This window comes from Magnolia sinica, chromosome 14, assembly GCF_029962835.1.
Source record: "Magnolia sinica isolate HGM2019 chromosome 14, MsV1, whole genome shotgun sequence".
In the NCBI taxonomy this organism is placed as follows: domain Eukaryota; kingdom Viridiplantae; phylum Streptophyta; class Magnoliopsida; order Magnoliales; family Magnoliaceae; genus Magnolia; species Magnolia sinica.
Genome location: NC_080586.1, coordinates 69,217,328 through 69,238,604, shown reverse-complemented (window position 1 = coordinate 69,238,604; position 21,277 = coordinate 69,217,328). Strand labels below are relative to the sequence as shown.

Here is a 21,277-nt window from a genome sequence, read left to right as displayed (position 1 = left end):
ATGGAAAGGAAATTATTAGGTTGGAAAAGCTGTTACTTGCCATTTGGAGGCTGTATTATGGTGATAAAGTTTGCGTTAGCTAGCACACCTCTGAATTTTGTCTTTGTTCTATTTCCCACCACAACCGAAGTGGTCTCTTTTCCAATCTTTGATTTTACATTTATGGAGGTTTGGCTTCATCATGAGTCTATACCCGACCCACCCTCCACACTAAAAGAGGCCCACCACTCTTGAAGTTTAGTAATGAAATCATTTTATTCTAATCATGTGAGCTCAAACTGAAATGGCTCTGGGGGCCCATGATTCGTCACCAGATTCCAGTAGGATTAGGCAATGATCAGAGACTGTATAGGGCAAATCATATTGAACAATGCCAAAAAGACTCTTCTCAATCAATAGACACCAACACATGTCAATCCTTGACAGAGCTGGTCTATCTTGTTGATTGGACCACGTGAATTTGGCCCTGATAAGCAAAAAAGTATATGAGATACGTGTTTCCACCCATTCAGAAAATTCTTGCATACTTCTTGCTCAGGCCATTTAGCTTCTCATGTGGAAACCAAATCATATAGAATTCACCACTTAAACACTACCACACAGACCATTTGTTACTGATGCCGTCCTATTCATCCCAGAACTGAGGCCTGTAGCTTGGATCATTAAAATGATAAACAACAATAGAAGCCCATGTTTAAATGGAGCTAACAATTTTGAAAAGAATTGGAACTGAAAAGAGCCCAACACACGAAATCTTTAACAAGCATTTTAGCATCCCAAGCCACCACAATGCCACATGAAGCAGCAACAACACAACGAAACCCAGGCGCAATTCCTCCCCAAACCAATGAAACCAGATGCCTATTTTGTACCTGATTTTGGGTCTCATGAACAGTTTCTGTAACACCTCGAACTTTTCAATACCCGAGTATTGAAAGTTCTCGAGTGTTACCACGAAATTTAACTTTTTATGTACATGTGTACGATACCAACATAGCTATCCTAACCTTACATCTATTTTCCAACATGAATCTAACTGTTGGAAATAATCTTCATCCATAGATCAAGTCATCTGACCGTTGATTTTTGGACAAGATCACCATATAACTAAGTATCCTCAGCTCTCCATCATAACAAACCACCCAATCAAATATTCACTATTAGATAGAGACATCCGACTGTCCACTTTTATTTTGGACCACCCGATCATAATAAACTATCCGACCTCCACATCCATATGTACACATATCAGATTGAAATTCTGATCCGTTCATCCTGTTCACCCCATATGAATATGCTTTTTGTTTTGAAAGATAACTGATTATATTAAAGAAAGAAACGGAACTACAACAGAGTTAAAATCTGCTGAGGGAGCAGAAATTAACTAGGCCCCAAAAAGAGTAAGTCTACATCTTTAAGAACATCAGAATGGGAGGCCCATTCAGCAATAAGACATTTGACGTTGGAACCCACTAAGTGAGAGGGTTTTGATTCGTTTCAGAAGCATCGGTTATTTTTTTCTGTCCACACAGACCACCATGCGGCAAGAATCGCCATCCGCCATAGCCGGGTTTTCGAGATGCCTAATCTGATGCCGTGCCAAGCTTTCAGGAAAAGGTCCATGTCTTTGGGAAAACACCAACTAATCTTAAAGCAAGAAAATATATCTGACCAGATGGTAGAGACAAACGAACAGTGGATAAGCAAATGCTCCACTGTTTCTTCCGCCTTCAAGTAGCACATGCAAACGTTGGTTAGGATCATTCCTTTTCTTCTAAGTTATCCATAGTTAGAATTTTCCTGTTCCCTGCCAGCCACCCAAAGACCTATAACTTCGGGGGGGCCGGGTACTTCCGTATGAAGTGAAGGCCATGCGAGATAGTGCTGCCGGGGTTGAGAAGAAGCTGATTGTACAACGATCTGACTGAAAAGATTGAGGACCTATCAGCTTTCCGTACAAGGTTGTCGCGGTTCATTTGATTTGGGTGGGCCTGATATATGAAGTCAAGCAACTTTGCAAATTCGTCGATTTCCCAATCCTCCAAGTTCCTTCGGCATTGAATGTTCCACACCACTTTGTCTGCTTCAATAGTATAATTTTCAGTGATAGAGCTGTCTTTCTTCGCAGCTAACCGGTATATGATGGGGAACTTGTCTTTCAAAGGAGTGTCTCCTAACTAGGTATCAGTCCAGAAATAGATATTCTCTCCATTGCCTACTTCAAACCCAATCCTTTGGAGGACTACTTTCTTCATACGCATGATACCTTTCCAGATAGCTGAAGCCCTATATGAGGAGGAATTTTTAGTCCACTAGCCACCATCCGAGCTTCCATACTTGCATTTAATAAATTTGTTCCACAAACTGTCTTTCTCTGTGCCAAGCCTCCAAATCCATTTCCCTAGAGCACGATTCATCGTTTTTAAGTCCTTTATTCCAGCTCCACCATCTTTAATGTGTCTACATACCTGCTTCCAATCCATGAGATTAAAGCTATTCCTATCTTCCTTGCCGCGCCAAAGGAAGTTGTGTCTGAGATAATCGATGTATTTTAGCACCTTAGCTGGGCACCGAATCAGGGACATGTAGTATGTGGGCAGATTGGAAAGGGCTGCCTTGATAAGAGTAAGCCGCCCTCCAATCGACAGGTATCGACATTTCCACGCAGCAAGGTGGTGGATAATAAGATTTATGACCTGTAACTCTCCTTTAACCGGTGCTTATTGTATCCGATCTCGAATTTTCATGGACAATCAAATGAATCCCTCTCTTTAACCCATTTACATAATATCATTTCTATATTCCACTCACATTAACTAGGGTAATGAATGAATGTATCGTTAATGAGCAAAGTCCACCATTACAACTACAATATGATGAACTTACACATGTGAACAAGCTACTTGAATCTAACAGTATACATGTTCTACCCCTTAATCGCTCCAAAAACCCTGTTTATCTTGTTCACCCCATATGAATATGCTTAACTCACCATTACAACTACAATATGATGAACTTACACGTGTGAACAAGCCACTTGAATCTAACGGTATACATGTTCTACTCCTTGATCGCTCCAAAAACCCACTTGTGTTCATCCATTTACAAAACTAATCATACATCCATCTACATACATGGTCAGAGTGTCAAGTTCCCTTATTTTTAGCAAGTCATCTGACCATCCGTCATGTTTGGATCCTCCAAACGGGCCACGCGAATATCATGGTAAACCGATCACCATGAGTATAGGTCTAAACTACCTGGTAACTTGTCAATTAGATATGCACAAATGTTATTTTGAATTGCGGAGTAAGTTGGCCATTGAAAGAGCATATGGGTCATCCTGGAGAGATCAGGGTCCAAACTGGACCGGTCGAAAGCATGAATAATAAAAGATACCCGCCAAATTTTAGGAAATTTGGTCAGTGCATTCCGACGTAATGAATGTCGGAAGTTATTTGAGAGTTGGATGACAAATTTGTAAATTATGGTTAATACCATGCATGACAACTAATGTAAGAGGCTTTAACGGTGTGAGCAAGTACACACTTCTTGAAAGTGTGGCCCACCTAGGACTTAGATCTATTTCATATTTTGGCTCCTAGGCCAATACTACGTGAGGGTGCTGATGATCATATAAGACCTAAATCTAAAATTTTACCTTTTGTATCAAAAGGAAGGAACTGACTTCAACATTCAACGGTGTAAGATCATACATCGGGGTTTAAATTTTGTATAACCTCGTAATCATATGAGACCAATGTGTGGTCCAAATTTGAGTTGCGATGGATGACAGGAAGTGGTTAAATTGGAAGATCCAGATTTATAAGGATGTGTGATGTGGGATAACTTACAAGGGTGAAACAACCCCCAAACCGTGGAATATTACCTCAGAAATTTTTTTGTAACTTTTTTTTTTTTTTTTTTTTTAAGCAACGCAGAAATTCATTAAAAAGAAGAAACAGATACAAAGAAAAAAGGAGGGCTGCTGAGATAGTAGACACCCTTAACAAGCAAAAAAGAAAAGATCATCCCTATTCAAGTCCTTGACATTAACTGCCCAATCTAGGACCACAGCTTTAGCCCTAACTCCCACCCTCTTCGCAGAAGAGGAACGATCGTTAAAACATCTATCGTTTCATTCCTCCCAAACAGCCCACCAGATAGCAAAAATAGACATGCGCCAGATGATCAATTTGGATTTAGCAAGCTTGGACCCATTCCACGCAATCAACAGATTAGCCGCCGAATCCGGCATGCACCAGGATACAGAGAAAATGTGACAGAACTCCATCAAAATGCCCCAAGTAAAGGAGTAGTGAACCAAGAGATGGTTCACGGATTCCGCTTGAATCATACAGCATAGGCACTTGTTGACAATCTGGATTCCATGCTTGACAAGGTTATCTAGAGTAAGAATTTTGTTCCGAATCGCAAGCCATCCAAAGCATTTGATCTTTGGCGGAACTTGATATTTCCAGTGAAAAGGGGCCATATCAAAATGGGGTTGGGCTGCAGGATAGATGGCAGCATATAGGGATCGGACTGAGAAGATCGCACGTTTTCCAAGCATCCATTCAATGCTGTCCGGAAGCGAGGGGATAGGCTTAGATTTAGAGATGAAGTCGAGGAGGGATGTGTATTCATCAGCCTCATTGTCATCAAGATTTCTGAAGCACTTGATGTCCCACACAAACTGATCGGAAGAGAGATAACCGCAGTTTTTGATGAAGATCCCTCTGTTAGGGGATAGATGATAGATCTGCGGGAACAGGAGATTTAGAGGCTCGTCTCCAATCCAGATATCTTCCCAAAAACGGATCGCTGAATCGTTGCCCAAAACGTACCGGCTATTAGCTATCACGGGAGATATGGTTTTGAGGATTCCTTTCCAGATGTGAGAGGCTTTATATAGACACTTGTCTGAAGGCCACCAGTTACCATGGGAAGCACCATACTTTCCTCTAGCAATCAAGGACCAGAGAGAATGTTGATCGGAAGCAAACCGCCAAACCCATTTCCCTAACAGCGCCGAGTTCATAATCTTCAGAATTTTAACATTCGCTCCACCCTCTCTGAAAACCTTGCAGACCTGATTCCACTCGAGGAGGTGGATCTTCCTCTGATTTTCCTTACCAGACCACAAGAAATCTCTTCGAATTTTGTCCATAATGTTAAGAACCGATCCTGGGCATCTATATAGAGACATGAAATACAGAGGGAGACTAGAAAGAGCGGAATTGATTAGGGTTAGGCGACCACCTAGAGATAGATAGCGGCATTTCCATGAAGCAAGACATTTCTGAAATCTGTTGATAACCCTATCCCACATATGTTTCGGCGGAGAACCCACTGAGAGGGGAAGGCCAACAAAGTAGGTAGGGAAATAATCGATACGACATTCGAGGAGCGTGGAAGCAAAATTGAGGAGAGAGTTCTGAGCTACGTTGATACCCAGGATTTGTTCAGATTGATCCTTAAACCCCAAACTGCTTCGAAACAGCGAAGGGCAGTGAGGAGATGACGAATTTTCACCTCTGAAGCTTCCGAAAATATCAGGGTATTGTCTGCAAACTGAATATGGGTGAGGGGGGCAGACAGACCCAGCATCACTATACCACGAAGAAGTCCATGCTCCTAACCTCTTGATAGCATTTGGGAAAGAGCCTCGCCAACAATTAGAAATAAGAGCGGGGAGAGAGGGTCCCCCTGTCGTAGACCTCTCGAACTCCTGAAAAATCCCTTACGCGATCCATTTAAGATGATGGAGAAGTGAGCCAATCCAATACAAGCAGCGATCCATTGTTTCCACTTGGTGCCAAAACTCATCCGCGACAGCATATATAACAGAAACTCCCAATCGACATGGTCGTAAGCCTTGGCAATATCCAATTTGCAGAAGATGGCTTCGTATCTGGCCTTTTGGCAAGTGTGAAGAACTTAAATTGGCGATAAGAGCACCATCGATGATTTGTCTGCCTCTTATGAAGGCATTCTAGTTGCTAGAGATGAGACTCCCGATTACTTTCGACAACCGAGTTGATAATATTTTCGCCAAAATTTTGTAGGGGCTCTCTATGAGGCTAATCGGTCTGAATTCAGCAAATGAGGAGGCACCTGCCACCTTGGGGATCAGGGAGATAAAGGTAGCTCCCAGACCTTTCGACAGTCTACCACGATTATGGAATTCGTGGAGAAAGAGGAGGACGTCCTCATGCAGCACATCCCAAAAGGATTGGAAGAACGTCATTAGAAAGCCATCGTGGCCTGGAGCTTTGTCCCCGCCCAGAGCATCGACAATAGCCTTAGCCTTTGCTTCCGTGAATTGGGATTCCAAAAAAGCCGCGTCGTCGGGTTGGAGCCTGTTGAAGGGAATCGAATCCAGAGTCAGTCTGGGATAATTTTCTGCAGAAAGGAGCTCCTGAAAGTGGGAAATGGCGAGATCTTCTATCTCCTTTCTATCCTCAGTTCTGCTGCCTTTGTCGTCGATGCTGAGAATGGAGTTTGCCCGAGAGTGCATATTGGCCATTTGATGAAAGAACTCAGTGTTTTTATCACCTTCCGCAATCCATTTAGCACGGGACTTAATCTTCCAGGACATTTCTTCTTGTAATGCTTTATTGGAAAGATCTTGGATGATGGAAATGCGCCTGAGTAATGCTTCTTTGGGCAGCGGAGCTTGTTCAGAGTCCCTATCAATACTCTATAACTCGGATAAAAGAGATTCGGTCTCAGCTTCATGTTTTTGAATTTCCTCCCTACGCCATTCCTTTATATTAACCTTGAGAAGGTTGAGTTTACGGAGCAATCTCTGACCAGCATATCCATTCAAGGAGAAAGACCTCCGCTAGTCAATGATTTTCTGGTGAACACCCTCGGAATGAAGCCAAGAAGAATTAAATTGGAAAGGTTTTGGGCCCCAATTGATGTCTTCCACAGATAGCAGTATCGAGCAATGATCGGAGGTGGTGCGCGCCATGGCTATTTGCTTTATAGAAGGGAAAACCTCAAGCCATTCAGGAGAGACGAGGAATCTGTCCAGGCGCGTTTGGATAGGGGAGGCCCGGCCGTTGGTCCAGGTGAATCTAGCGCCCAAGAGAGGCAAGTCAATGAGCTCCTCTTGCTGGATCCAATCGGAAAAGTGAGTCATGGCAATGGAGGGTCTTCTGCGCTGGGAATGGTCCTTCGGATAGCGCGTAACATTAAAGTCGCCAGCCACACACCACGGACCCGAAAAAGCCCGTTTAACCTGCGACAATTCGTCCCAGAAATTGGTCCTGAGGGACTGACTGGTAGGCCCGTAAATAACTGTAATTAAGAAATGAGAAGAAGAAGACTTATCTTGGAGAGACACATATAGAGAGAAAGTGCCGGCTGAGGAAGAAACAAGGTCCCATTTAGAGGATCTCCAAGCAACGAGGATCCCACCCGAGGTGCCAGCCGTATCAACCGCTAACCATTTAGCGTCGGAAGCCTTCCACAGAGAAGACAGAAGAGAATCTTTGAAATGGGAGACCTTAGTCTCCTGCAAACAAAGAACATCCGGATTTTTAGAACTGATAGTCGCCTTAATGTGACTCCTTTTATGACTAGAGCCCACCCCCCTGACATTCCATGAGATTATCTTCATGGGAGCACTACGCTTCCCTGTTTGCCCTGGCGTCTAGAGTTGGAAGCAGAGGATGAGATGAACCCTGGGCTGGCTTCAAGACGTAACGGCTCGCGGGAGGTAGAGATCTTGAGAGAGTGTTTTACAGGGGTCGATTTTTTTACTAGGGGTCTGCCTTTGTTTTCAATACATTGAAATAGAGCAATGTAATCTTCCACCCTGTCCCCAAAGGATAAGCCGAGGGATCTTCCAACTTTACCCATAGCGTCGCGAATCCATCGCTTCTGCTGGATTTTAGACAGCAGATCAGCTCTCTCCGTGTCTGATATCGACTTATCAACATGATGATCCACTATCATCTGTAGAGGCTCTGCAAACAAACATTCCGAGGGGTCTTGAAACAAAGTGATTGGCCCCATGTCGAGCGCGTCGGTAGACGGGAAGGAGGAAGCCGAAGGAGAGCCGGGCGATGACGGTCGTGATAGGGTCAGAGAAGAACTTCGTTCCGACCTATATTCCAGGTCGGTAGAGACATCCGATGCAAGGCTTAGGTTGAAAGGGGTAACGACAGTGGGGCCTGAAGAGGGAGCAAGGGTTAGAGATAGGGGTGGAGGTAAGGCTAAAGATTGGAGAGGCTCAGATATCAGGTCCAGGTCCGTAAGGGAACCGCCCGAAGAGCGAACTGAGAGAGGATGGATGACCTGCTGTTGCACGTGTCGCAGACTGACTTCACCACCCTCCATGTGTCCGATCCGTAGATCCTCGCGTTGAGAGAGCAAACGCCCAACTTTCGCCTCGAGTTGAGCATTGCTATCGTAGTTTGCATCTAAGAGCGCCACGCGTTGTAAGTGACGTGTCACGATAGGAGCTATCATAATGGCCTCTGACAAAGGTAGAGGATTTTCCTGGATTATGCCCTGGTTATTTAGATCTTTCTCCGAAAAATCCGTTGGGCAATCAGTAGAAAGTTGAAAATTGGGAGGATTCGTCTCATGGGCAGCTACACGTGTCCCTTTCTCGGAGTCCATCGATCGATCTTGTACCTGACGCTGAGGGGATGGAACTGGTGAGGGCAGTTGATGGGAGTGACAGGCGCCACCTGTCGTAGGAGAGGGAATGGTTTGGTCATTCTGTCTGCAGGTAGCAGGAGTGAAGGCGGGCGTCAGATTCGCTGGTCCGCTGGAGTTAGGAGAATGAACACCTTCATTCCGCCATGGATGAGGGTGGAACGATTGCTCCGGCGAGGGACCTTCCTTGATCCTCCATAGATCACCCCAGCGAGGTAGAGGGTCATCGAACGCTTCTCGAATGACTCGGAGGTCGAGATAGCTATCCTCCACGATCACCTCCACTGACATCGGCGAATCCAGTCCCTTCTTTCTTCTTACTCTAACTCGGATGACTCCGATCTCGTCCCCTAGTTTCGTCTTCTCATCCAGCTCCAAATACGAACCCAAATAAGCAGCAACCGCAATGAAGAATTCGTCGAACCATAGTTCTAGAGGAACTCCCCATACTTGAAACCAGACATTTTCCATACCAAAGCTGGAATATTCTTCCCTCCTCTTCACCGCCGCCACCGGTCCACCGGCATGCAGATGATCTGCCATGATCAACATTTTTGGGTTGATCCCAGGACATACCTTCAACCAAAGGTCATTATAGCCCAGTGGTTTGATGTTATAGTTCTCAGGGTTAAAGCTCGTAGTCTCTGTTATCCAGTCTTTCACCTGTGATATAGCGAAGCACTTTCCTTACATATGATCACCACTGACTCATTGAGATCTTCCTTCGCTTTAAGAAACAGGTCCGCCTTCACCTTAATTGGGACGCCCATGATAGAATAAGGAGGGGGAGAGACCACAGGAGGGGGGACGACGCGGTTTGGGAGTTCAGGGGGGGAGGACGTGAGGGTGAAGGATGAGCGGGTTGGATAGGGATGGGGTTGCTGTTGGAGGAGAATCTCCTTAAAGGAGGGGGCCACTGAGTCGGGGGGGGGTGGTTAGGACAGGCTTAGGTCTGTATATTTTTGGATGTTTGGGAGCAGGAGGGCGGGGGGGATGAAGGTGATCAACTGGCAGTCCAAACCGCGCTCGTTGAACCAGCAGCGGACAACCGGCGAACTTCACCCCATGAAGCATGGTGACGGCTCTAGCTAGTTCAGCCTCAGAGGACATACGAACTAGAGCGAAGCCTCTATATTGTCCATTGTTCCGATCTCTGGGCATAACTACATCCATGACCGCACCAGCCCGTCCAAAAATCCTCTCAATGTTGAGAGGGAACCAGCCAGATGGAAAACCCTTTACAAATAGAGTAGGGAAGGCAGTTCGATTTCTTGCTGCTGATCCGACGGATGTATTTTTCCGACGATGAACTTCCTTCCATTCTTCATTCCGATGAGGGACATATTCTCCCTCTTCTGGCGTATCTGCACTATCATTAGTATTTTGGCGGTCCGTATTTCTCCCCAAGGGATGTTCTGGGAGGGAATGGTCACTATCATCGACGGATGAATCTCCCCAGCAATTTCCAACAGTTCCGTGAGCTTTTCCACGCTCGGGATGATGAACTCCACGCTCAGGACGATGAACTTCTTGAGTCTTGACTACCATGTTGAACTATTGTAAGGCTGTCTGGAGCTTGACTTTTGTAAGGCTGTCTGGAGCTTGACTTCTTGAGTCTTGACTGCCATTTTTCTGTAACTTTTGTAATAAGTCAAGGACTTAATTTCCAAATTTCAAATAAATTGGACTAATGGATCAGAAATTAAAATTCTGGGAGTGATAAGCTGACAATATAAAACGATTTTGGGAATTTACAATTATTCATATAAACAATAACACTAAAGCTTAGGTTCAACATGGGATGGACCATTGGGGCTTACCCTTTAGGAAACCTAGGGTATTTTTATGGTGAAAAAAAAGAAGAAGAAGTACATGATATTTCTAAAGGATTTAGAACGATCGAGACCACGAACTTACGGAATCATATTCAAGCAAGTTATGAGCAGTTTGATCTGAATACCAAATCCCGAGTGTTTACCAATGAACTCAATGCTCTGATCAAGCAAAAGTTCGAGACCTACCCAGAATGGATGATACCAAAGAACTTACTGCCCTTGCCAGGCAAGAGTTCAGTGTATCGAGATTAGCCACTATAACCATTTTTCTGTGTTGCTCTGAAACACTAAGAACAAAAAATAATAATAAATTACTCTGTATGTGGGTGGAAATAATATGTGAATTGCTATAAAATTTAATATTCAAATAGATAAAATAAATATACACATATAAATCTAGGGGTTGAGATTTTTATTCAAGGGGGATAGATTGTAGAGTCATGATTTCATGTAGCCAATTATACATGGATCTAGACATATATCTACCTTCCGAGGAATATATTGAAAACTTAAACATAATGATTCAGTGAGAATGATAGGCGGTCTGGATAGATCCTTTGATGCTTGCTGGGCCACTATACTGAAGATCCAGCTCGGGTTTCTCGGTGGTTTCCACAAATCTCTGCAACCGCATTTCCTACATGCTACCTTCTTCTCTCAAACCGCAAAACCCGCCCTCCCAACGTCGTGGAGGTTTCCCGACCCCTCTGGGATACCTGGTGGGAGTCAGAACTTCCTTTGCTAGGGAATGAATGGTCCAGATCTAATGAATCGGTGGGTTCCACTAGACATTCAAGTGGCATTTCCAGCATGGGATTCCAAGCCGAAAGAGTTCCGTCAATCTCAGTGCATGCGGTTTTCCTGTTACTTCCACATTCCCAGTTAGGTCGGATTCTCTCATGCCATGATTTGGGTGGTTTGGATTGGGTAGAGGCTTAGATCGTGAGGAGTTTTCAGTTGCGGAACTCCTTGGTACGCACAGTTTTCACGGTGTTGCTACGACGTGTGGAAGAGCCTCTTTGGTTCGGTTGTACGACAAAGGTGGGGTCCACTACGATGTTTGTTTGAGCAATCCACTCCATTCATCATCTTTGCAAGATTATGCTCAGTTATAGCCTCAAATATGAGATAAATCTAAGTTTTAAGTGGGCCACACATTGTAACAATGTGTGGTTGATACTTACCGTAAAAACCACTTATGTGACAGAGCGGTTCATTTGCTGATCCGATGGGGTCCACTTACGATAGTTTCTTAGGTAATCCGTGCCCTTCACCGTCTTCCGCAAGTTGTGGTGGCCCATGGCCCCAAGTTTGAGTCAGATCCTATCTCCAGGTGGGCCGCATGATTAGCCGGCATGGAACGATTGTTCACTGTTGGAGGATTTTCACTTAAGCCTACATTGGGTGTTTAAAATAGGTGGGGTCCACTTGTGAGGACGTTTAGGGAAATCCACTCCCTTCATCAGCTCCCTCACGTAGTGTTGGCCTATGAGCCAAAATATGAAACAGATCCAAGTCCTAGTGGGCCACACTTTCAAGAATAGTGTGACTTGCCCACACCGTTAAAGCCTCTTACGTTGCAACTCTCAAATAACTTCCGACATTCATTACGTCGGAATGCACCGACCAAATTTTCTAAAATTTGGCGAGTATCTTTTATTATTCGTGCTCTTTTTATCGGTCCAGTTTGGGCCCCGATCTCTCCAGGATGACCCAGATGCTCTTTCAATGGCTAACTTACTCCGTAATTCAAAATAACGTTTGTGCATATCTAATTGACAAGTTACCAAGTAGTTTGGGCATATACCCTAAGATCTTCATGGTGATCGGTTTACCATGATATTCGCGTGGCCCGTTTGGTTGATCCAAACATGATGAATGGTCAAATGACTTGCTAAAAATAAGGGAACTTGATGGTTAGCACTTTGACACAAGTTGTATGTAGGTGGATATACAGTTAGTTTTGTAAATGGATGGACACAAGTGGGTTTTTGGAGCGATCAAGGGGTAGAACATGTATACCGTTAGATTCGAGTGGCTTGTTCACACGTATAAGTTCCTCAGATTGTAATTGTAATGGTGGGTTAAGCATTTTCATATGGGGTGAACAGGATGAACGGATTAGAACCTTAATCTGTTATGTGGAGGTCAGATAGTTTACTATGATCGGGTGGTCCAAAATCAAAGTGGACGGTCGGTTATCTCTATCTAACAGTGAATATTTGATTGAGTGGTTTGTTATGATGGAAAGCTGAGTATACTTAGTTATATGGTGATCTTGTCTTAAAATCAACGGTCGGATGACTTGGTCTATGGATGAAGATTATTTCCAACGGTCGGATGACTTGATCTATGGATGAAGATTATTTCCAACGGTTAGATTCATGTTGGAAAATAGATGTAAGGTTAGGATAGCTAGGTTAGTATCGTACACATGTACATAATAAGTTAAATTTCATGGTAACACTTGAGAACTTTCAATACTCAGGTATTGAAAAGTTCGGGGTGTTACAATCTACCCCCCTCAAACAAAATTTCGGGGACGAAATTTATTTACTTGTACCATTCACACTGATTCATTATGTTTAATATTTCACTACATTCCTTATGAGGTAGATAAATATGTCTAGGTGTGCGTATAATTGGCTACATGAAATCGAGATGTTACAATTTCCAAGTGAAGTTTATGGCTTCTTTTATTCTAGCAAGCCATCCTTAAAAAATTCCATGATAATATCATCATTAAGCAGAGTTGGGATTCCATTTCCCTTGATTAGAACAACCTTTGCTGGAAGATCCTGTGATTTTAATTCCACCAATCATATCCCTAGTTACTCTTGTAAAGCCCTCCCCCGTGTTTTAATACTTTACCGAGGTTTTGGGAAGGTGTGGTTAGGCAACAGAACTCTTTGTGAGAATGTCCCAAGGCTATCTAGTCTATTGTCGATAGAGGAGGTCCCCGTGGCCCTTTGTTACTCATTTTTGGATAATGAGGTCGTTTGTACTCTGCGGTGTCCTATGAATCCGTTGGAAGAAGAGGAATCTGAATTTATTGCTCTCCTGAAGCAGCTAAGTGCCTTGCCACCATTGCTGAATGCCAAGGATTTGGTGGTCTGGTCGAAAGAGAGGTCCAGGAAGTTCTCAGTGCGCTCTTTCCATGGGATGTTATGTGGCATCCCTCTCGTAGGGCAAGGGGAATACATCCTTTTTGTGGCAGTATGGGGCCCCTCCAAAGGTTGCCTCGTTGGTAGGAACAAAATGCTCACAGTTGATAACTACACGAAAGGAATATGATAGTGATCAATGCTCGTCTTCTATGCTTGCGAGATGAAGAGTCAGTTGATTATTTGTTCGTGCTTGTCCCTTTTCTAGGTAGATTTGGGAAATATATTTGGGGATGTTTAGAATGTCTTTGGTGATGCCTAGATCGATTGATGGTTTGGTCCTCTTGGGGCATGGGGGAGGGGTTGGAAAGAGAGGGAGAGAGGCTTGGAGGATGGCCTTGTTGGCAGGTTTATGGGCAATTTGGGGGGAGCGAAATGGTCAGTGCTTTCGCAATTGTAGGAAGTGAGGGAGGTGTTTCAATGGGCCAAGAGAGATGTAATAAATTGGATCTTGTATTCCAGGGGAGAGGGAGAGATCCTTCTCTGTCCTGGGCTGTTTTGTAGTTTTATTCTTTGGCCGATTCGGCCCTGAATAATAAAAGCGTTGCCTTTCCAATAATAATAATAATAATAAATAACAAATAAATAAAATGGAACAGAGCTTCTATGTCCTCATAACTTCCTTCAAATCAGATTCCCTCAACTCTGCCTACACACTCCACAGCATCACTGACCAACTGCTTGATGAGATGCTTGGAGTGAGCAGTTTCTGCCACAGAATTCAAATCATCTTGAGGCCCTTGTAGTGTTCTACCAACGCTAGCTGATTGTCCATGCGCTTTTCTGTGTCCCTTCCTGATATGGGGCCTGAATAGCCAAAGGAATTGATTTAATAGGACTCCCATTCAGCTGCCCTTCTTCCCTTTGATCAATGTCAGATTCCCTCTTGCCTGCTAGCTCTTCCTCCCCAACCATAGGAGTGACGGGACTCCATGAACTGACATCTGACTTTCAGTCACCTGGCTTTGAGAAACCTCCCATTGCATAAACTTGAATAGAAGGGCTATGAGTGGTCTCATTCAGAGAGTCTCATAAGAACGCACAATGTCAAAGACTCAAAATTGTCCTCAGCCTTGGGCCCCACCTCAGGTAACTCAATAGGAGAAACCCAACCTTCTGCACATGTTGGCCCTGAGGCACGAGTTGAACAAGGAGTTCCAACCATTGCCTCACTGGGCTACATGTTTGAATTTGATCTGCTAGATGTTAAGGCGACCAAGGGAGTAAGTTAATAACCCCCCTCCCCACTATTGTAAAGTTCCTCAAGGTCTGGAAACGTCTTCTGTGCTGATGACTTCTCGAAAGGCCACATGTCCTCATAATGTGCCACAGTCATGGCTTTTTTCACAATTCAAAACGACTGTAGCCTCGATTGGGAGATCACTGTTTATCGTCTGTCACCTGTCCCCCTCCACTCTTGAAATGTGGATTTTGGACCACCACTTTCAACTGTATTTGCATATTGCGTTGGGTATCATGTTTGTTGTTATTGTTGTTGTGAGCAATGGTTAGTTCATCTTGTTTGTAGGAGCTTCCCTTGCTTTCCTCTCTTAATAAAATTTTGATGCCATTCAAAAAAATAAAAAATAAAAAATAAAAATCCATAGTTATATACTTATATTAGGCAACTGCCATATGATAAGCTGGAAAACTTAAACTGGGTATCGATCACTAAGTGACATATATACCCCTTTCAATGGACCAGAAGTAAATAGATTTTTCTCATAGTTTGGGAATCATAGACAAGTGATGGACTTCAGCACCCTACCCCACCTACTCTCTTTATAATAGTGTATATTTATCTCTCTCTCTCTTTTTTTCCTATTTATATCTTTTAAGCATATTGTTTCTGCAAAAATTTCCCAAATCTTGAGAAATAACAAAACAAAATTTATTTATTTTTTTGAGAAATGACAACAAATTTTTTTGGAAGGCGGAAACAGGATACAGAAATAAACAGTAAGAGTGGTACTGAGGAGCCAACAGTGAGTTACACTTCTGTTATTCCCTCATTGCCAAGAGTGTTGGATAACTCATTAGCCTGGCTAAATACATTTGAAATGGATTTTTTTTTTTTTGACAAGTAATTTGAAATGGAACCTTTCAATTCTCAAAACTGAAATCTTAGCCTGGAATGTAAACCCCTATTCACATCACTAATTCCGCACACATAATAATGCTTGAATCAAGTACAACTTGTGGTAGTAATATGCCAGCTGGTCCCCAGCCCGAGAAAAGTAGGGAGATGTCAGGCCATGCAACTGGTCATTGAACTTCTGCCAAACAATCATGGGAACCATGCCAAGCACAAATAGCTGGGACATGTCTGACAATGATGATTTCCCAAATACATACAAGAAGATTTGAATATCTCCTGAGAAATTCTCATGCTAAGAAAAACTGTAACTAGATTGATCATTTTGCCACTAATACAATTTGGAAATCCAAACATTTCAATTTTGAGTAAATATCAATCTGATTGTTGTCTTTTGTGTTCGGCAAGTATATGGGGATCATGTGTCACATTTGAGGATCCTACTACAGAGAACGATGTTCGATGCTCATATTGGATTTTGATGTTGTGGTCATTTAACAGGTATCACTTTGGGATGGTATTATACCATCGAAAGAGCACGCGAAGTTTTCTATTCACACCACAAATAAGTACCGATTCATTGATCAGGTAACCGACTTTGCATATTTTGAGTAATAATTGTATCATGGAATTTTTTATTTTATTTGTCTGCAGATGAGTCTCTGAAGATCACCTTTAGGGAAAAAAAGAAGAAGAAGAAGAACAGGATCCAAATGCTTTGCATGTTTGTGAATTTTGAGAAGCAACACCCTTATCATTTTACCACTTGGAATATCAACAGACCAGGTGGAATCAGCTTAAGCTTGACCCAAGAATGCAAGCCCCAAGCCAAACCCAAAATAGGCCAAATTTTCTAGGTCCAAGCCTGACCTGATTAAAAGTTTGATAGGCTGAGTCCAAGCCTGTAATGCAATTTATACGTGTATGTCAAGGATATTTGATATATTTTGAGATTAACATTGTTAGGTTCAAGCCAAGCTGCATTCAATCTGACTCAATAGGCCAATGACCTTGATTCTAGCCCGACCCAATTACTAATTGGGCCTGAACTTTTTGACCCAACCTGACAGGTCGATGAATCCAGGCCAGAGCCAGGTCCAAAGATCGCATTGCTGGCCCAACCGTTGCCATGATGAAATGTCCCCAGGCCCAAAGACCCCATTGGCTTGCCTGATGGGGTTGACACCCTTATCTACCAGCCACAGTGAAACTCGACATTTTGTTGCCAGTACAGCTGACCATCATGCTTGATAGGACAGCTCAAGAGGGTGACCTACTGGAATAGAGATAATGACCCTTGAACCTCAACATTTTTGGATGCCCATTCTTGTTTTTTTCTAAAATAAAATACTCAACACTTGAACCTTGATGATCTCAAGCACATTTGAGGTAAAGGTTCCATGAGGTGCATTTGATTAGTCTCACAGTCAAAGTACTTGAGAAGGGTGCGTACTTCTACACGTGGGTCCCACCATTTACTTATGTCATAAAAGTGTGTGTCAGTAATGTTGTCAAAATTGTAAGTTTTATGATTCGACTTGAATTGTATCATATAAATACACAATGTAAATCTTAATCCAAATTGAAAATCTGTATGAATTGTATGATTGTCATTTAAATCATATGACTATTGTGGACTGTGTAAATGGGGCCCAAATTTACATAAAAATAATTTCTTTTAATTCTCTATACATCTTCTTCTATTTTCTTTCTTTCTTATTTATTTATTTACGCTTTTGCTTTTAAAATATGAGAGAGAGAGAGAGAGAGAGAGAGAGAGAGAGAGCAAGGTATTATGTAACGGTAATGGTGGCCATAACGGCCACCACCTTTACCTTTAAGATACAGGTCATAACGGCTGTTACGGCTCCCATACCGGCCGTTAAGGTCTCTTTTTTTATTAACAAAAAATAAAAATAAAAAACACCAAATAACATGTATATGCACCATAATGTTGAAAAAAAAAAGGAAAAAAGTGGATGTAACGGGCCATTAACGGCGGTTATGGGTAATTTTTTTTCCATAACAATTGTTATGGCCAGTACAACCCTATAACGTGTAATGGTTGCCACCATTACCTTCACACAATGGCCTTTATGGCACACCGAGGGAGGAAGGGTCTAGCTTTTAATTCTTTTTCTGATTTATTTATATTTTCAGATTATTTTTTTTACATTTTTAAGAAAAATGGAAAAATCGTACAATTTATGATAGATTTGCAGTGTGATATGATTTGACCTCTATTACAATAGCAATATGCTAACAATTTCATGCAAATGCACCATAAACAATGTCAAGACTCAAATCGTGAATAGTCGCACCCAAATCCAGCCACTTCTACATATTGACATTGACTGCTTTCCTTTTGTGTAGGGGAGCAATCTCCGGGGTAAAGATTTCAACTTGACACTGCACTGGCATGTGATGCCTAAGACTGGCAAGATGTTTGCTGACAAAATAGTGATGACGGGGTACCGCCTTCCCCAGGGATACAGATAAGTAACTCTTATGTTTTTGCTCTTGTTTTTGTATGGTTTTTTGTCATAGGAATGATGCGCTAGTTGAGGAATATTGAAAATGGAGAGGACAATAGAATAATTTCTCTTTACTTTATATTAGGATGGTTTATATGAGTAAAACTCAGGGGTTAGACTGGTGGCCCACCGACTGCACAAGATATCTGTGGAACTCTGGGGCCCATTGTGGATTGCATTGTTGCAATTGGTGGCCTCCAAATGGATGGCTAGAAAAATATGTTTACCAGTCCAAATTAATAGGTAGCAGATGTCAAGGTTGTCCGACTGATGTGCTTCTATGGTATGCTCCATCCACGACGGGTTTTAAGGTTTCAATCATCTGAACTCTAGGCTGTGTTTGGTCGATGAATCACTGCCATTTCTAACTTGTGCTTAACTATCACTTTAGTCTAAGATTTTGTTTGATATCGCCCATTATATAAATGGTTTGATCATTGAAACATGACCCAGATCCAACGATTTTCAACTTCACATATATGGTGATTGAAAACTGCTCAGAAATGTCTTTAAAACATCTGTTCTTTTTTGTATAATGTTGATCCGCTTGGGTTGAATGTCAGCCCTAGATTTTAAGCCCAGGCCAGCCCCTCGGTCAAAGTTTAGGTGCCCAACCCTGCAAGCCCGGGCTGCCTGGTCCATTTCCGCCCCTAGTTTTAATTGGTGTGTTCTAATGATGCTGTCTAATTAGATTAGATAGGTGGGGCGTTTGCAGCTCTCCACCCCATGCGCCGGGTACAGATGAAAGGCATGTTTCATTGGGATGTCTGGCCACGTCATGTAGTGACAGATGATTGTAACCATCATCGAATGTGGATGGATGCCTATAATTTTCTAATCGAGTGGTCCTGATTGGACGTTCAAAGTCATTACATCCAAGACTCTGGGAAATTGATGGTGTGGCCCATAGATGGAGGGTCTAGGCTGATATAGGTAGGATGCTAGGTATACCCCGGAAGAGCATTTCTGTAATTAAGGTGAAGGACTGTATTAAACAACACTAAAAGAAGAGGCTTGCTGCAAGAGCTTTGCTAAGTGCACACGGATCTGCAATTAAGCTCATCTACACACTACACATGTTGGCACATAGGCGTGAGATCCACCCAATCCATCAGGTTGGTCTGACCTTCCATATATTTTCCCAAAAATAAATCTGATCTATTTAACATGTGGACCCCAATATTGGAAACAGGTGGATGGGTTGGAAAACTTCAGCCTTCTTTTTTCAGAGACATACATTTGCTTTGCAAACTGTGGTCCACATGACTAGTGGATCAAACTGATTTTCAGGCCTATCATGCCATGCACACACGTGTGGACGTATACTAGATTTATTGCACGTGTATGTTTTGAGATTTATTGCACACGTGTGTGAGCTTAGTAAAGCTCTTGCTACATTGTGTTATACCATTTGTCTGGTTATAGTTGTTGGACATGGGTCATGTTCTTCCATTATCCAAACCATTGATCTGATAAAATAAACAGATGATGACTTTGATGAAATAAAATCAGTAGATTCTAAACTTTCACTAAGGGCCCGTTTGGATAACACCAAATAAGTTACTTTTTCTACTTACAGCAGTAGATAAGTAACTTATTTCAGATAACTAAGTTGGTTTATGATTAGTTATAAGTAACTTTTTTACTTAAAAGTACTTAATCCCTTCGGTTATTTTTTTTTTAGCTTTTCTACTTTTCATAAGTTGCTGAAGAGAGGCATAGGAGAGGCGAAAGAGAGGAGAAGCTGATAAGTATGTTGTTTACCGAACGTACTTATCTTCTTAATAAGTAGAAACTAAGATGAGTTACTTGTGGCATAAGTAACTTATCTTAAGCAACTTACGATCCAAACGGCCCTAAATGGCCCACAAACTAAGGCTCAAGTAGATGCCCATGTTCAAAAGAAAATGAGTAAAACGATGAAAAGGTTGAAATATTGCAACCTGGGAGGGTTTGTTTTTTTCCTCGACCAGCCAATATATAATGTTTAGATCGTTTAAACATGACCCGAGATTCAGTGGCTAGTAACTTGTTACAGCAACCCTCCCAAAAGAAATCTGGTTTTTTTTTTTTTTTTTTCCGTCTTTCGTTTCCACTGGCATTTGGCACTGTAAAGTGGCAGATCTTTTGCTTTCTTTATGGGTAAATGATATTTCGCAGTGGCATTGCATCATGCTTTTAAGAGTCATCTGTATATTGTTAGTTGTTACTCGTCCGAGTCAACATGGACTTGGTAGGACCCGATCCGGTTCAATAGCACAGATCAACCGCCCTCAGTGAGTCCTGATTCGACTCATGACCCTGAATGAGTTGGTCCGAATTGCCGAGTATATTAGCCATGCTTTGTCACACTTGGTGTATATGTCAATCCAGACAGTTCAATCCTGTGGCTGATTATGGACAGTGCATGGCTCAATAATCGGATCAAATGAACGTAGCCACCAATTAATGGCTATCAATCGGATGGTTAAAACAAAATGATTAGGGCTCTAAATATAGCTTGGGAAATCTATGGTTAAGGTTTTTTTTTTTTTTTAATGATCAATTTGGTTTTGGGACAATCTTCCACAGTGGGCCCATGATTTGGACAGTCCAGATTCAATAGATTCATGCCACATATACTGCCTATGAAAGACCACATGCAATGGATTGATCCTTGTGTTGTTCTTCTAGTCGAATTTTGACGCAGGGGAGGACGTGAGGTCGAGTACTATCTTCCTCAAGAGGATAACCATTCCGAATCCACGGAACTTCTCTGGACTCCTCACAGAGACTTCTCGAATACACGAGGAAATAAAGCAGAAAATAGAAATAAATTCTAATAAATTCGAAATTGATTGATGAATAATTAAAAACGAGTTCACAACCCTTTAAATAAGGGTACCAAGCAATGGGAAAGAAATCAAACTACAACTCAAAACTCTTAGAATCCGTGACTTACTATAAATAGTAAACTTACTATTTATAGACGGT

The 21,277-nt window shown here is 42.4% G+C and overlaps 1 protein-coding gene across 1 annotated transcript in view; it reads left to right on the top strand.

Moving 5' to 3' along the window:
- The window catches only part of LOC131226087 (signal peptidase complex subunit 3B-like), a 33,853-nt gene extending 15,231 nt beyond the window's left edge, over positions 1-18,622 (top strand). The window contains exons 5-6 of the mRNA XM_058221772.1: positions 16,272-16,358; positions 18,144-18,622. Of these exons, the coding sequence (XP_058077755.1) occupies positions 16,272-16,358; positions 18,144-18,269 (213 nt within the window). The 3' untranslated portion in view covers positions 18,270-18,622. The remainder of the gene's footprint in view (positions 1-16,271; positions 16,359-18,143) is intronic.
- The last annotated feature ends 2,655 nt before the right edge of the window (positions 18,623-21,277 follow it).